This window comes from Callithrix jacchus, chromosome 4 (genome assembly GCF_049354715.1).
Source record: "Callithrix jacchus isolate 240 chromosome 4, calJac240_pri, whole genome shotgun sequence".
Taxonomy (NCBI): domain Eukaryota; kingdom Metazoa; phylum Chordata; class Mammalia; order Primates; family Cebidae; genus Callithrix; species Callithrix jacchus.
This window is the reverse complement of record NC_133505.1, coordinates 159,811,631-159,828,792: the sequence shown is the minus strand read 5'-3', so window position 1 is coordinate 159,828,792 and position 17,162 is coordinate 159,811,631. Positions and strand designations below refer to the sequence as shown.

The following is a 17,162-nucleotide window of genomic DNA, read 5'->3' as shown; positions in this document are numbered from 1 at the left end:
TAGTAGGCACTAAGTAGATCGCTAAAAACATATCTGAAGTATCTGTCTAGTAATCTGGTGTACTGTTCATAAAGAACCAAAATTCAACTTAATTTCAAAGGCCTGAAGTGCCAGTTAATCAAAATTCATTAGCTTTCAATGATACTACCATCTCAAATTTAAAATGACACCTTAAGTTCCTCTTCCTTGCATTGGATTTATTGCTAAATCCTAGTAAATACTTTTAATCCTTTTCAATTCCATTACCACTACTCTTATCCAGAATTACTTCTCAGCCTAATAGTCACCTGACTTCTCCCCGCATCCTCTCTATTTGCTGTCTAATTATGGTTACAAATAACTGCCAAACTAATCTTTCTAAAAAGCAAGACTCTGATCTCATCACTCCTTTGCGCAACAATGTAAAAGGTCCCATTGCCTCCCAAATAAAACCAGCTCTTTACTGTGCATACATTACATCCATGATCTGTGTCCACCATCATTTTGTGTTAGCTCATTTTACATACCAGCTCCCTTATGCCACATCAAATTAATTCATCCTGAAAAATGCAACTGCATTTACCCTTTCCCTTATTTTGTTCTTTATGCTGTAGGCCTCCTTTGTCCCTGTTTCTTCAAAAGACATCCCCTACAGCCATGGTTCTCATCCAGAGGCCTTTTGCCCCCCAGGGGACATCTGGCAATGTTTAGAAACAGTTATCACCACTGGAAGAAGGAATAATAGAGATGCTGCTAAACACCCTATAAGACTTATCTGGCCCAAAATGTGCTGAGGTTAAGAAACCCTGTACTATAGATTATTCCCTTTTCCTGGTACATAGAAGTAACTGCTTTTTCCTATGAAAATTTACACAAATTTTTTTTCTTGTTGCCCAGGCTGGAGTGCAATGGCGCAATCTCAGCTCACTGCAACCACTGCCACCTAGGTCCAAATAATTCTCCTACCTCAGCCTCCCAAGAAGCTGGGATTACAGGCGCCCGCCACCACACACAGCTAATTTTTTGTACTTTTAATAGAGATGGGGTTTTACAATGTTGGCTAGGCTGGTATCGAACTCCTGTGCCTGCGTTGGCCTCCCAAAGTGCTGGGATTACAGGTGTGAGCTACCACACCCGGCCAAAATTCCCACAAATTTAAATGTATTTGACTCATCCAGTGTTCTCTGTAGCTTTATTTTATAGATCTTATCCTCACACACATGCCTCATGATTCGTATTCAGAAATTATTTACTGAACATCTATTATGTCTATTAGGTGGTAAGCTCACAGAGAGTAAGCACAAGGGCAGGTATCATGTCCCAATTATTTCCGTATATCCCAGGATGTCTTGCATGTGGTAGGTCTGCAATAAGAATTTTATGAAAGAATGAGGGCAGTTCTCTCTGCACTTTATGTTCCACCTAAACACCCAAAAGCTAATTGATGCTGATTTGAAAAATGAGATATACACATCTGGCATATAATAAAATTCAGAATGTCCCCCTGCCTTTTTTTTTTTGGTCACCAGGCTGGAGTGCAGTGATGCAATCTCAGCTCACCACAACCTCCGCCTCTGGGCTCAAGCTATCCTCCCACTTTGGCCTCCCAAGTAGCTGGGACTACAGGTGTACACCACCATGTCTGACTAATTTTTGCTTTATTTGTTTTCAGTAGAGATGGGTTTTGCCATGTTGACTCCTGGGCTCAATCTTCCTGCCTCTGCCTCCCCAAGTGCGGGGGTTACATGCATGAGCCATCACATCCCACCTGAGTGGCCCTAAGTTTCTCACTTAGAATAAACAGGTGCCAGTGAACTGAACATGTTAACAGTTATGAATAATATTTTATCATAAAGCTCAAATTCCATTTAAAGTCAATGATTCAGTAACCCAATAAACTGGAAAAAGCTGACAAATTATTCCAGTATGCAACAAAACATGCTTGGTTCTATTACAGAAATTTTGATTTCTCCAATAATATGTCAGCCTTTGTCTGGAGAATAAAAAAAACTGCTGAAAAACACATCTAAACTGAGAATAAGATCCAAAGGTTGTATTCCAAATGCTCAGCTAATTTAATGAGCCGGTGGCTCACACCTGTAATCCCAGCACTTTGGGAGGCAGAGGCGGGAATCAGTTGAGGTCAGGAGTTTGAGACCGGCCTGGCCAATGAGGTGAAACCCTATCTCTACTTAAAATACAAAAATTAGCCAGGCGTGGTGGGACACGCCTATAATCCCAGCTACTTGGGAGGCTGAGGCAGGAGAATCCCCTGAACCTGGGAGGCAGGGGTTACAGTGAGCCGAGATTGGACCACTGCCCTCCAGCCTGGGCTACTGAGAGAGACTCTGTCTCAAAAAAAAATAAAAATAATTTAATGAGAATCTTTGTCTGCCATGAATTTTGTATTTCTGCCAGCATCTGAAAATTAAAGAGGTGAATAAGGATCTCTAAGGTCAAATTGTGAAGTAATGTGAAATGTACTAAAAGCAACCAAGTTTCCAACAAATAGTGTTGTAGGTTAGCATAGTATAAAAGGAAATGACAGGGACATTTTGAATCCTGCAGACTGGCACTGGAATCTCTGCTTACTGGCTGTGTGGTTCTGGTAGCCACAGTGAGAATTAATTTACACTGAGAAGCACAATCATTATACACTGAAAATAATGCTAAATTATTGTGAGAATGAAAGGCTAAGATTTACATTCTTTTTTGCATTAAAAAGCTATTGTAGTTTTAATATTCTATCAACAAATAACTCCCTTGCCAAAATCCTTCCAAAAGCCAACCACTGCAATCAGAACAAAGTCTAAACTCTACATGGAAAAACTATAAAGTCCCACAGGATCTGGTTTCTGTCTACTTCTCTAATCTAATCTCCTCTTTCTTGCTCACTAAGTTCTAATCAGGGATTCCCTCTGCTTATTTTTCCCTCTGCTTATTATGCAGCTCTGCATTGCCAGTTTAACACTCACATCTGGGTCCAAAGTCTCAGAAAGCGTCCTGACCGTCCAAAATCCTTAATCTATACTCATTTGTCGCTGTAAACTCCCTGAAGGACAGGACTTTGTCTTTTCAACCCTGAATCTCCAGGACCTAGCTCCAGCCAAGGCCAGGCTAGGGAAAGGCAAGTGAAGCGCAGGCCTCTGGTGCATTTATGAGATGGAAAAAAATGTCAATAATCAAGACTGACACGATTTTAATGTAAAATTTTTAAAAACAAAACAGGCAGGGCAGGCGCAGTGCCTCACACCTGTAATCCCAGCACTTTGGGAGGTGAGGCAGGCGGATCACGAGGTCAGGAGATCGAGACCATCCTGGCCAACATGGTGAAACCCCAACTCTACTAAAAATACAAAAATTAGCAGGGCGTGGTGGCGCGCACCTGTAGTCCGGCTACTCGGGAAGCTGAGGCAGGAGAATCACTTGAACTCAGGAGGCGGAGGTTGCGGTGAGCCGAGATCATGCCACGGCACTCCAGCCTGGCTACAGAGCGAAACTCCGTCTCAAAAAAAAAAAAAAAAAAAAGGCAAATAACCCATGATGAACTAATTATCAAAATTTTAGGTAAACCAGGATCCACCCAGCACTTGTATGATTAATCTTAATCCTGGCCGCGCCACATGGGACTGCCACTAATGGTACTGTGCAGTTACTACAGCCAAGAACTCACTCCGAGGCCGCAGAAAGGCAACAGAGGGAAACAGCAAATGAGGATTCGCCTTTTTGGAGCTCACATCCTGTTGCTTCACTGGGCTGTAGCCATAAAGCTGAGTTCAGGGAATGCACTGCCCTAAGTGCATATTCACACTGTGAAAAGTTGAGCATCACTAATACTCCGGTACACTTCCATACTGACATCCATGCCAACCATCACTAAAAAAAATTCCCGGCCGGGCGCGGTGGCTCAAGCCTGTAATCCCAGCACTTTGGGAGGCCGAGGCGGGTGGATCACGAGGTCAGGATATCGAGACCATCCTGACCAACATGGTAAAACCCCGTCTCTACTAAAAATGCAAAAAAAAATTAGCTGGGCATGGTGGCGTGTGCCTGTAATCCCAGCTACTCAGGAGGCTGAGGCAGGAGAATTGCCTGAACCCAGGAGGCGGAGGTTGCGGTGAGCCGAGGTCGCGCCATTGCACTCCAGCCTGGGTAACAAGAGCGAAACTGCGTCTCAAAAAAAAAAAAATTCCCTTGGCCAGGAGGCTCCAGCCTATTTATTCTTGGGAATAGGACTACAGTCTCCGGCGCTTGGCCCTTGACGGCTAAGGACAAGAACCCAGGAGAGCGTTTGTGCACACTAGTAAACTTAACGTTAATATAAAAAACAGCGTCTGAAGTGTGGTTTAAAATACAAATAAATGCGCCTACAAGGAAGAAGTGCTTCGGTCCCACCCTCGGCCTCCCCTTAAGGCCCTGGAAGACGCAGCCGCAGATCTCCCGCCACAGCTGCGGTCAGCGCAGAGCAAAGGGCCGCACAGCTCTTCGCTGTGGTCCGCCCCTCGCCCTCCCCGGGTAAATCGCGGGGGACCCCAGCGCGCAGGCGCCGACCCGCCAACTCCGTAGCCACAGCCCGCCAAGGCGCCTGCGCAGAGGTGTGGGTCAGGGGGAGGGGCGATTTAGGAGGCAGAGCGGAGTGCGCGCGTAAATCCTAGAGAGGCGGGCTAAACCGGGCTTCGTCTTCCGGAAAGTCTGGATTCCCGGACGAGCCGAATTGCCGCTCACCGAACTCCCGCTCGAGAGATGATCGAAGAAAATCGGCTAACATTTGTACCCATCGAAGATCTCCAAATGGAGGCCGGCGCTGAATTTGGGCTGAGATTAGGACTTGCAGGAGGCCAGTCCGGAAGACTGCAAAGGGAACCTTGGCGGGCGCACGCATGCGTGGTAGGCCCCCCTCGCGTGTGGCCGGGCCGTGGCCTCCCCGCGCTCGGAGGTCCCGCCCCCGGCCGCAGCATCTTTCCGGACTAGGGAAACCGGTAAGTTGGGAGGGGGCTGGGCTTCGCGGTTCAGCCCCGCCTCGGCAGCCTCCAATTGGGTACGGATGAGGGCTCCCCCTCCAACCGCTCTCCTATTGGTCCGCGAGTGCGAGCGACGCGCCTCATTGGGCCGCGCCGATTTAGGCACCAAATTCAAAGATTTTAAAAGTACCAGCTGGCGCCTTTTAAGAGACAGCTCTGTGAAGCAGGCAGGTTGTTCAGCTGTTCCGGGAGTGGTTCCTCCACCTGAGGCGGACTTCACGTCGGCTGGCATGAGCCGGCGCCCCTGCAGCTGCGCCCCACCGCCACCCCGCTGCTCCTGCAGCGCCGTGACAGCCGCCGGACGCCCTCGTCCCTCGGACAGTGAGTGAGGGGAGTGGGCGCGAGCGGAACTTGCACGTCAGGAGGGGCGGGTGTGCAACCTGCAACCCTAACCCGAAATCCCCCCGAGCCTGGACACGCGGCCACACCACAGGCCGGGCCTCAGGCGGCGGCGGCGGCGGTTCCTGAGTCCGGGAGGAGGGCTGGGGGTCGAGGGGAAGCCAGATGTGCAGGGGGCGGTATGGCGGGTCGCGGGGGTCTCACCGCCCATACTGACCTTGGACTCCAGCCTCGGGACGTGTGGGTCGTGGCATCCCAAGGTGCCCTTTATCCTCCTCGGAAGACCCACCTGCCCCACCCTGCATGATTAGGCGCCAAATGCCCCTCCCCTCCCCCACCCCGTAGCCCCCGGCTGTGACAGGGCTGTGAGCTGGCAGCCCCCAAGGCCCGGCCAGGTGCCTCACCCTCGCCCCCTGCGCCCCTTTTCTACATCTCTGCCCTTCACCCTCACAGCCAAAGGCAGGTTCCCCGATTTTTCGCGGTCCCAGCCTTGCTGGCGGGCGCGGGAGATCGCCCTCGCGGTTATCTCCCGCCTCCGCGTGTCCCGAGCCCTGAGGGGCAGCCTCCCCGACCCCTCGGGAGTTCCAGGGTCTCCCTCCCCACTCCCGCCAAATGGAGAGACCCCCCCACCCCATTGGACCAAACTCAACTGGGACATCCAAACAAAAACGTTACTTTTTCCCATTTTTTCCTCTCTTTGCCCATTAACCTAGCCTCAAGGCCTGGAGTGGAAAGGGGAGAGTTTAAAAAAGCAATTTTTACTCCAAACCTTGAATTTGTCTATAGTATTAAGATGATTTTGTGAGAATCGAAGAATTGGTGACTTTTTTTTCCCTGTAACTCCTGAAGAATTAGTACTTTATTGCAAAGTTTGTAGAGAATGGAAGGCACTCAAATGCTTATTTTTATCCTCTTTGTTGCTACCTCTAAATAAAATCGATATGCAATTATTTTTACCTAGAAACAACTCAAAGTGAGAAAAAATTTAGCAAATTGGCACTATTTTGTAATGGCTCTTTTATTTAAAAAGAACTCTAGCAGTCTCAGGAGAAAAAAACTTAATAGATTAAGTACATTTCTAGAAGATCCTGGATCTTCAGTCTGCAGTCGAAATTCTGAAATTTGATGGCTTTATGAGGGGTTTTTGGGGTTTTTTTTTTTTTTTTGGTAACTCCAATTGTCTTTACTACCTTGCTCCTCAGAAAGAATTTACTGCCCGTTGGAGTTTTTTCCCAGTTTACAGGTTTGAGGAGATGAAATTAAAAATACATATATGTTGTCTCCAAATAGTTTTGAAAGTAGATTTTTCTAAAGTTTTCTTTTAAAGATTACTTTATGGTCACAAGCATTGGGCCTCTTAAATTCTTAAGTAAAGGAATAGCCATGCCCAACGTTGACCACATGGTGGTTATCTGTAGGTATTAGAGACTGGAGCCTAATTATTTTAGTTAACAGAAGAGTTACAAAGATTTTTAAGCACTACAGCCTTAATGATATTTAATATGACGTGTCAGCTCTATATTGAAAAGTTAAATGTAAGGTCAAACTTTATAAAATTTACTTTTCTCTGTATGGCTGGGCTGTGAGTTGGTAAGTGAAAAGTTAAACAATGTCATGTATGAGTCGTATTAGTATCTGCACTTGGGGGAGAAATAGGAGGAATAGGACATTCCAAGTTCACAAAGCCAGTCAAAAGGCTAAGCGAGGATTTTCATTCAAACTTGGATCTGATTCTTAAATCCATATATTCTAATGGAAAAGTATGTGATATTCTGAAATATATACTTCTGTGTGAAATGTGCTTTTACTACTTTTAAATGTTAATGATTTGCAGTGTAAGGAATATGAAAGGATTTGGCTTATGTGATTAAAAATAGATTGTATTGACTAAATCCTTGTGATAAGGATTTTTGCCGTGCCTTTAGTCCTGTATTACTGTCTTACTCCCATTTTATGGATGAGAAAATGGAGGTTTTAAGAGTTAACTTCATCAGTTTTCCCTAACTTAGAAAATAGCACTGCATACTTTAGATACTTAAGTCTTAAACCCCAGGTTGTTTTTTTGTTTGTTTGTTTGTTTGTTTTGTGTGTGTACTCTTCTTCCTGTCTACCTCTGGTAGATTAGTAGCAAGTTGACTTTACCCTCCTAAGTAACAGACCTTGAATCTATGCAGTTATTTTCATTTCCGCTACAATCCTTCTAGTCCAGGTTTCCCACACTGTAATTCTGTAATGAACACTTGTAGCTATTCTTGCTGCTTCCACTTTTACCTTCCTGCAATCCATTCTCCACAATTGCCAATTATCTTTTTGAATTGTAAACCATATTTCTCTCCTCCACTTATATGACCCAACCTACCCCACAAATCTACAGATCATTCTACCTCTTCGACTATAATTTTCAGTGACCTCCCCCAGCTCAGCTCTACAGGTCTTTCTCTTCCTTTAACACTCACATTTTTCCTTGCTTCCTATGTTTCCCACTATCTAGAACTCCCACCAGATTTCCATAAGGTTTTCAGATCTCAGAATGTCAGCTTTGCTAAAAGATCATCCCTAATTTCTCTCCCCTACCCTGTCACTGAATGGATGTTGGATAAATAAGTGAAATGGTTAAACTAAACTCTTAGCCCTCATCTGTTTAATTCATGAGACTATGTATCCATGTAATATTTTCTCTTTCTGGATAATAAGCCAATTATATGAATACTTCACATAATTCCCAAATTTGGCCTGATCATTGGAAAACAGTTAAAAGGAATGGTTGTAACCTTTTGCAAACAGTTGCTTCAGCTTCTTTTTTTATAAAACATGATGCTATTCTGCAGTATTGTTCTGGAAATGAAAAATACATTAGTTTCCCATCTTAAAATTAAATCTACAACCAACATCCAGATTTCACTTTCATGTAATGCCTTTTTCCAAAATAAGAGAACCAGAGTTCCTTGGAGAAATGACTGATTCTAGGGCTGGAACACGGAAATTATAAGATGCACTTAGAGCATCTTGTAGTTCCAGAAAAAGATGTTCAAAACACAAAATGATGTGAAATGGACACCAACATCAACTGAAAGCTCACAGTAGCAAAAGCTGGAACAATTTGAGCAATACTATAAATAGTATTGGATAATAACCAAAAGTCTATGAGTTTATACTGATATAAATGGTTGGTAGTATGAATAAATAGGAGATAATGGCCAAATCTACTGTATAGAATTCCAAATGATTTATAAATTTACTCCCCACCCATTTAAGTGTGAGCTGTGCATAATAGCTTCCTTTCAAAACGTTTCAAATCGAAAATGAACAAAAGGGAGTAACTTTATAGTTGGAGAAACCTCAGAAATACTACCTCAACCAAGTAATGAAGGCTAACATCAGTGATCAAATCATAGCACCTTACCTCTGTGGTCTAAAAAGCCACAGCTGAGAATTAAAGCTGAGAAAAACTTCAGAAAAATCCCAATTGTTGAAAAGGCTACAAAATGACCAATGCTCCTCCAAATTGTAAAGGTAACTATAAACAAGAAAATTTTTATAGTCAAGAGGAGCCTAAGGATATATAATGACTAAATGTAATATGTAACGTCCTGGATAAGACCCTGGAACAGAAAAAAGACATTAGGTAGAAACTATGGCAATTCACATAGAATAGGGATTTTAGTTAATAATGCAACAATATTGGTTCATTTGTTGTGACATGCATGCATGTTAGTAATATAAGTTGAGTAATATAATGGGTGTACAGGGATTCTGTGCTATCCTTGCAACTTTTCTGCAAATTCAAAATCAGTTTATTAAAATTCTTTTTAAATACTAAATCTTTTTTTCCTTTTTTTTTTTTTTTTTTTGAGACGGAGTTTCGCTCTTGTAACCCAGGCTGGAGTGCAATGGCGTGATCTCGGCTCACCGCAATCTCCGCCTCCTGGGCTCAGGCAATTCTCCTGCCTCAGCCTCCTGAGTAGCTGGTATTACAGGCACACGCCACCATGCCCAGCTAATTTTTTTTTTTTTCTGTATTTTTTAGTAGAGATGGGGTTTCACCATGTTGACCAGGATAGTCTCGATCTCTTGACCTCGTGATCCACCCGCCTCAGCCTCCCAAAGTGCTGGGATTACAGGCGTGAGCCACCGCGCCCGGCCTTATCTTTTTTTTAAGGCAGGGTTTCCCTCTGTCTTCCAGGCTGTAATGCATTGGTACAATCACAAATCCCTGCAGCCTCAACCTCCCAGGCTCAAGCAGTTCTCTTGCCTTGGCCTCCCTAGTAATTGGGATTACTCACACATGCCACCACACCCAGCTAGTTTTTTGTTTTGTTTTTTTAATTTTATGGAGATGGGGTCTCACTATGTTGCCCAGGCTGGTCCGAACTCTTGAGCTCAAGCAGTCCCCCAACCTATGCCTCCAAAGTATTGGGATTATAGGCATGAACCATTGCATATGACACTAAATCTAATTATTCATGTGAAAATATATGTTGTTGCAAGAGGGATGTGTAATAATTGTAATCATTTTGTTCATTTTAACTCCTTAAGTGCTAATTTCGTAAATAAGAGTACAGATTCTAATGCTAGTTGGTATTAGCTTTAAAAAAAAGTGGGAAACATTTTTATATTGTATGTCTTCATTGTGTCAGGAACCGCCATTTGCTTGGATTTTGTAGTAAGCAATAATAGTCTGGCCTTTAAGAAACTTAAAGTACTTTAAAAATTTTTAAGTTGGTAGTGCTTTGAAGTAGGGTTTGATGAGGTCTGAGATGTTCCCTCAAAAAATGAAGCTATCCATGAATAATGGATTAGAAGCTAAATAGCAAAGGAAGCAGAAAAAATATTCTAAGCAGAGAAAGCCATAATATACAAAGCCCTGGGATGAAAAAGTCATTGTTACCAAGAACTGGAAGAGGGCCTGCTCACATGAGAAATGAAATGTACATCTTTTTTTCCTTAGTACCTTAAGTGCTCTTGTACCATAAATTCTGGATTTTCTATCATTTTTATAAACAGCATAAATGTTATTTATAAGGTCTATTTTTCCAGAGTGCCGCCTTATAATGAGGAAGAAAAGTCTGGCCCATTTAATCAACTACCTATATTAGGCAAACTAAGCTATACTTCAGTGCACTCAATTGTAAAAACAACAGTTCCCCATGCTACCTCAAAAGGTTTGTAAACATGGGAAATTACAAAGTTCTAAACAAGTATAAAGTATTTGAGTCATTATTAGCTATAATTTTTAAGAACTGTCTATTCAAAGAATGGTGTTGAATGAAAGAGGTTCTGTAGGGCAACCTTTCAGTAACTGTGTTATAAAGACAGTAGAAAGAAGATTACTTTGAATTCCTGAAGTATTTTCAGGCCTTTTTGCTTTAGGCAGCTAAACAAAGCAGTGTGTGCCTTCATAGGTGGCTTCTGCTTTTTTATCCTCTCATAAATTGTGGTCATCAAACCTAATTTTTTAGTTGAGGTAAGAATAGAAGCAATCTCTTGGCATTTTATTTGTTTCCTTTGAATGAAAGACCACTCAGAATCATTTGTTCTAGATTTAGGGTTAATTAGGGAGCTAGAATTTGTATATTCTTTTTTTTTTTTTTTTTTTTTTTAATGCAGCTGAACTCTTAATTTTAGGTTTAGTGGGATCCTGGAGCACATACTATGTGTCTTTCACAGTGTTAACATTGGGAATTTAGAAGCAGTTTCTCTCTACAAGTTACAGACAATAGTCAGATGTTATAGCCTTGCAGCCCCAAAGCAGTCTGTTCTGACGTGCCTTCTCGAGAGTACTATAATATGTATATACTTATTATAAAGTTTATGTAATATTTTCACATTGTCATCAGTAATTAAACTTGGATAATATGACAGCTGTAAATGCAGGTACATATAGACAATACTTAATGCTGAGAGGTTGCAAAGTAACTTTGTATATCCCAATTTAAGAAGTAGGGATATGTGGAAATTTTGCCATTAAGATGTACATATTCTTTTTATAGGTTGTAAAGAAGAAGAAAGTTCTACCCTTTCTGTCAAAATGAAGTGTGATTTTAATTGTAACCATGTTCATTCCGGACTGAAACTGGTAAAACCTGATGACATTGGAAGACGAGTTTCCTACACTCCTGGATATTTGGAAGGTTCCTGTAAAGACTGCATTAATAAAGACTATGAAAGGCTGTCATGCATTGGGTCACCAGTTGTGAGCCCTAGGATTGTGGAACTTGAAACTGAAAGCAAGCCTTTGCATAACAAGGAAAATCAACATGTACAACAAACAAACAATAATACAAATGAAATAGAAGTACTAGAGACCAGTAGACTTTATGAAGACAGTGGCTATTCCTCATTTTCTCAATTAAGTGGCCTCAGTGAACATGAAGAAGGTAGCCTCCTGGAGGAAAATTTCAGTGACAGTCCACAATCCTGCCTGCTACACATACAAAGCCCAGACCAATATCCCAACAAAAACTTGCTGCCAGTTCTTCATTTTGAAAAAGTGGTTTGTTCAACATTAAAAAAGAATGCCAAACGAAATCCTAAATTAGATCGGGAGATGCTGAAGGAAATTATAGCCAAAGGGAATTTTAGACTGCAGAATATAATTGGCAGAAAAATGGGCCTAGAATGTGTAGATATTCTCAGCGAACTCTTTCTAAGAGGACTCAGACATCTCTTAGCAACTATTTTGGCACAACTCAGTGATATGGACTTAATCAAGTAAGTACTGTTTTGAATATACATAATGGCATGATCCACCGAACATTGCTGTTAGTGGCTCAGTGCCACCACCTCATGCAAAGACTGTTGTACAGGTTGAGCGTCCCTTATCTGAAATGCTTGGGACCAGAAGGATTTCAGATATTTTTTGAATTTTGGAATATTTGTATTATACCCTACAGGTTGAACACTTGAACATCCCTAATCCGAAATCCAAAAATACTCCAACGTACATTTCCTTTGAGCATCATGTCAGCATTCAAAAATTTTCCGATTTTTGGATTATAGATGCTCAGCCTGTTGTAGGTAACCTTACAATGTTGTTTAATTGCGGTAATGACTTTTGCTGGTATTTTGCTACCTATGTGCCACTAAGATGAAAAAAAATGTAGAATTAATGCATTTAATTTAGCCATTTGGAATTTTATATTCATGCTGTTACAAAACTGTATTTCGGTTGGCTTAGGATCTTTGTTCCTTTTAGTTTTGAAATTTATAATACGTAATTTACATCTTTGAGGCTTAACTGTAATACAGCCTAGTTCCAGTGTACATGTCCAGTAGGCATTATGAGTTGTCACACCAGAAAGTGTGAAGCAAGTTTTGTCCTTTCCAAGCCATTTTTGGTGGTAGGGCTCTCCTCCTAGGTTTGACAGTGATGAAAATAAGATCCACAAATAGGGAATTGTTATTTTTTTATTTTTTTTTTATTTTGAGACAGGATTTCACTCCCATCACCCAGGCTGGAGTGCAATGATGCAGTCTTGGCTTTACTGCAACCTCCACCTCCTGGGATCTGTTTATGACTATTTCTTAGAAACCTTGCGCTAACCACCATTTCTTTTTCAGTCTACCAAGGAAAATTACTTAGGATGAGATAACTTTGAGAATTAAGATAGGGCTCAGCTGGGTTTTGTAGTTTTTTGTTTGTTTTTTCTCTTAACATAGTGGCTTTTGAAAGTTGATTTCTAATAGCTGTGTGTCTCGAGTACTTTGAAATTTGTCTATTTTACCAGATAGCTAACCATGGTATCATATATACAGTGGTGGCTACTGTTTGATGTTTGCAGATATTGTGAAAAAATAGTGTACAAAGCATTGGTTCTTAAGCCTCAATGGACTTAGAATTACTTGATGAGGAGGAAACTTTTTAAAAATACAGAGCCCTGAGCTCCATTTTAAACCAGTATAAACCCCCAGGCAGTTGTAATGTGGTCAGGTTTGAGAAGCACTACTAATATAATTATCTTTTGCACTGCTAATGTTTTTCTACTGTATTCATCTTAGCTCTTTGTGACACTTTGTTTCATTTATGGTGATTTACTTTTCCAGTGTGTCTAAAGTGAGCACAACTTGGAAGAAGATCCTAGAAGATGATAAGGGGGCATTCCAGTTGTACAGTAAAGCAATACAGAGAGTTACCGTAAGTCTTTACACATGATGTTTTTAGTTCAAAATGCACTGCTAATGCTCTTGTAAAAATAGAAAAGAAAACAGGTAATCTGGAAACCCTTCTTTACATTCCTAAAGTATTTCAACCTTATACTAGAACTCTGAAACTAAATATCTAAAGTAGCAAAGGGAAAATTACTCATTTCTCAGATAGAGTTGACCATATAATCAACCTTAGTTGCCAATTGTGTGTATGTGTATTTTATAACATTTGGAAAATTTGGAACAGTTGTTTTACTTATACTTTTTAGGTATTAAGTACCAAATAGACTATGCATGTAGAGTGATTTCTTACGGTTTTTGGTTCACAATTTCTGTCTATAAGTTAGGCTTGATATGTGTGAATGTATAGGTGTTGCTTTGTTTTAGTATGTGAAGGTAAATTACATGTAGGGATAAGTCTTTTGCGTCCTTGTCATTTCTTACATGTATAAACAATAAAAATGTCTCATTGTTGAGGATATAGGAAATAATTTCTAAGTTCTGTTAAAATTTTTTTAAATAGGAAAACAATAAATTTTCACCACATGCTTCAACCAGAGAATATGTTATGTTCAGAACCCCACTGGCTTCTGTTCAGAAATCAGCAGCCCAGACTTCTCTCAAAAAAGATGCTCAAGCCAAGGTATCCAGTCAGGGTGATCAGAAAGGTTCTACTTACAGTCGACACAATGAATTCTCTGAGGTAATTTTTTGTTTTATTGTAAATTTTAAAACATAAGGGATTTAGAGTAAGAAATGCATACTAACTAATTTGTTCTCTGACATTAAGAAACCTGATATTAATGATCATTTCAATTATAATTAGAACTATTAGGGAATTCGTTAGTGTCCTCTTTATTTTCCTCTCAATAATCTGGAAAACAATTGAAATTAGGAAAGTACACAAATGTCTTTCTGTGAACGTTAGGTACTACTTGGCATTGTTTGTGAAAGTTCAGTGATTTTGAGTTATAATTTAGAAACACTCAGGAATAAGGAAAAACCTAGATGTTTTATAAAATTACTCAATACTACATTTTGCAGTTTCTGCCTTTAAGAACCAAGGAAGAGAGCTAAGTGGAAAAAGGCAAGCTTTCTGAACTTTAAGGCCTCCTATTATACCTTCAGATCAGTGAGTGATGTGTGCTGAAAGTTCTCTTTTTTTTTTTTTTGAGAAGGAGTTTCGCTCTTGTTACCCAGGCTGGAGTGCAATGGCGCGATATGGGCTCACCGCAATCTCCGCCTCCTGGGTTCAGGCAATTCTCCTGCCTCAGCCTCCCGAGTAGCTAGGATAACAGGCACGCGCCACCATGCCCAGCTAATTTTTTGTATTTTTAGTAGAGACGAGGTATCACCATGTTGACCGGGATGGTCTCGATCTCTCGACCTCGTGATCCACCCGTCTCGGCCTCCCAAAGTGCTGGGATTACAGGCTTGAGCCACCGCGCCCAGCCTGTGTGCTGAAAGTTCTACTCACAGGTAGACAACTTCCCAAGCTTAATTTAGATAACTTACCAAAGTTACAGAATATTTTCTGACTCATGTTCATCCGTGAATATAAATCCTATATAATACTAGTGTTAAATTTTATGCTATAATGACTAATACAACATATAGATTTATTCAAAAATAAATTTATTGATCATGTGCTGTCAGGTACTGCATAGATAAAACTGAGGGCAGGAGTTGTCATGTGTGGAGTGATATTTCATACATGTATTGGGGAAGGCACAAGGGTGTCTGTCTTGGTTTTACTAACTAAAGTGCATGCAGTCCTTGCTGAAATTTGTTTATGGATTTTTTTTTTTCTTTTTAGGTTGCCAAGACTTTGAAAAAGAACGAAAGCCTCAAAGCTTGTATTCGCTGTAATTCACCTGCAAAATATGATTGCTATTTACAAAGGGCAACCTGCAAACGAGAAGGCTGTGGATTTGATTATTGTACAAGGTGTCTCTGTAATTATCATACTACTAAAGACTGTTCTGATGGCAAGTTCCTCAAAGCCAGTTGTAAAATAGGTCCCCTGCCTGGTACAAAGAAAAGCAAAAAGAATTTACGAAGACTGTGATTAAATTAGTTGTTAGTGATCATGAATGTTAGTTAGAAAATATTAGTTTTTAACTTAAAAAAAAAAACTGTATTGTGATTTTCAATTTTATGTTGAAATCAAGTAGGATCCTGAGGTTTTTTTCCCCCAGAGTATAAAGAGGATAGAAAACCTCTTGAAATATTTTACAATTTAATGAGAAAAAGTCTAAAATTCTCAGTACAAATTGAACAATTTAAATATTTTAAGAAAAAAGGAAAGTAGGTAGTTACATGATACTGAGGGTTTAAAAAAAATTTGATTCAATTTTATAGTAAAGGAAAGCCATGCAGTTTTACCTAGACAATCTTAAATGTAAGTCTGGTTTTCTATCTGTTAGTATTTCCGACATTTTATATTCAACTTACCCAATTGATAACAGAAATATCAACTTCTGGAGTCTGTTAAATGTTTTGTCACCTTTCTAAAGCTTTTTTTCAGTGTGTATATTTCCCAAGAAAGTATCCTTTGTCAAAACTTAACTTGTTTTCCATATTTCTGAAATCTGTGTTTTAATATTTTTGTATACATGTAAATATTTCTGTATTTTTATATGTCAAAGAAAGTGTCTTTTGTATGTACATATAAAAATAAACTTTGCTCAATAAAATTCTTAAAAGCTTAATGTATATCTTTTATTTTATAAACATTGTAATCCTGCAAACAACTGAATTAAGAAGCTGCAGTGGACTGCATTTGTGTGAAGGCATTGAATGGATCTTTGTGATGGTTTTTCTGAGAAGCTTGTGAGATTTTTAGGAAGTACTCTGATCCCAGTTTCTCCTCACTCAATAGCTTAATTCAGTAGTTGTGGGGTTGTCTTGAGATAAAAACATCTCGAGATGTTTCAATTCAGTAAGACCATAAAAAACTGATAAATACTGAGGTGCTAATTTGTCCATCACTAAATCAGCCCAACTATGGATTAAATAGCATCCCATCCTCCCAAGAAATCTAGAAAGATTAAAATTGTATAAAAGAAGATGCTATCTTGGCTGCAATAAAGCATTTGTGATAGTAACAGCCTAGAACAAGGATGTCTTTATTCCTTAATTTCGAAGTGAGTTATGTTTCAATTATGAATGTGGGGAAACCCTAAAAAGTTGAATTCAGACAAAGGGGCCTCTAAAGATTCAAGGGTGGGCTTCAGATGCTATCAGTTGGGCCTCAGAGAAGTTTAAGGGCTTCATCTTAACAGAAACCTAAGGTAGAGGATCCCTCCTGTCAACAACCAGGCCATTACTGATCTGTCACTGTAGCCTTTTCAAGGATTTTCTATAAATGGAGTCAAAGTTTGCTTTCATTGAAGGCTATTTTGAAATATCTATGTGTGCCTCAGTAGTTCATGGTCTTATGAGGCAGTATGCTGTTGGATATATCAGCTCATTTACCAGTTGATGGATGGTTGGCTATTCCATTTTCTGCTGTTGTAAGGTGCTATAAACATTCATAACAAGTCTTTGTAAATGGTTATATTTTCATATCAGGTATATAGGAGCAGAAAGATTAAATGGTATGCTGTATTTTTAGCTTTTTAAGAAAATACCGAAGTGTTTTCCAAAGTAGCTGTGTCATTGTATGTTCTCAGTGCA

The 17,162-nt window shown here is 40.3% G+C and overlaps 1 protein-coding gene across 2 annotated transcripts; it reads left to right on the top strand.

Moving 5' to 3' along the window:
• The first annotated feature begins 4,612 nt into the window (after window positions 1-4,612).
• On the top strand, window positions 4,613-16,195 carry FBXO5 (F-box protein 5). 2 transcript variants are annotated; one of them, XM_078370833.1, is made up of 5 exons: window positions 4,613-4,958; window positions 11,330-12,050; window positions 13,383-13,473; window positions 14,008-14,187; window positions 15,301-16,195. In XM_078370833.1, exons 2-5 carry the CDS (start codon window positions 11,368-11,370, stop codon window positions 15,550-15,552), a joined length of 1,206 nt encoding a protein of 401 aa, XP_078226959.1. In that variant the 5' UTR covers window positions 4,613-4,958; window positions 11,330-11,367; the 3' UTR covers window positions 15,553-16,195. The 2 variants fall into 2 exon arrangements, with proteins under 2 accessions (XP_078226959.1, XP_002747165.3); XM_002747119.6 differs by having other exon boundaries at window positions 4,613-5,321.
• The last annotated feature ends 967 nt before the right edge of the window (window positions 16,196-17,162 follow it).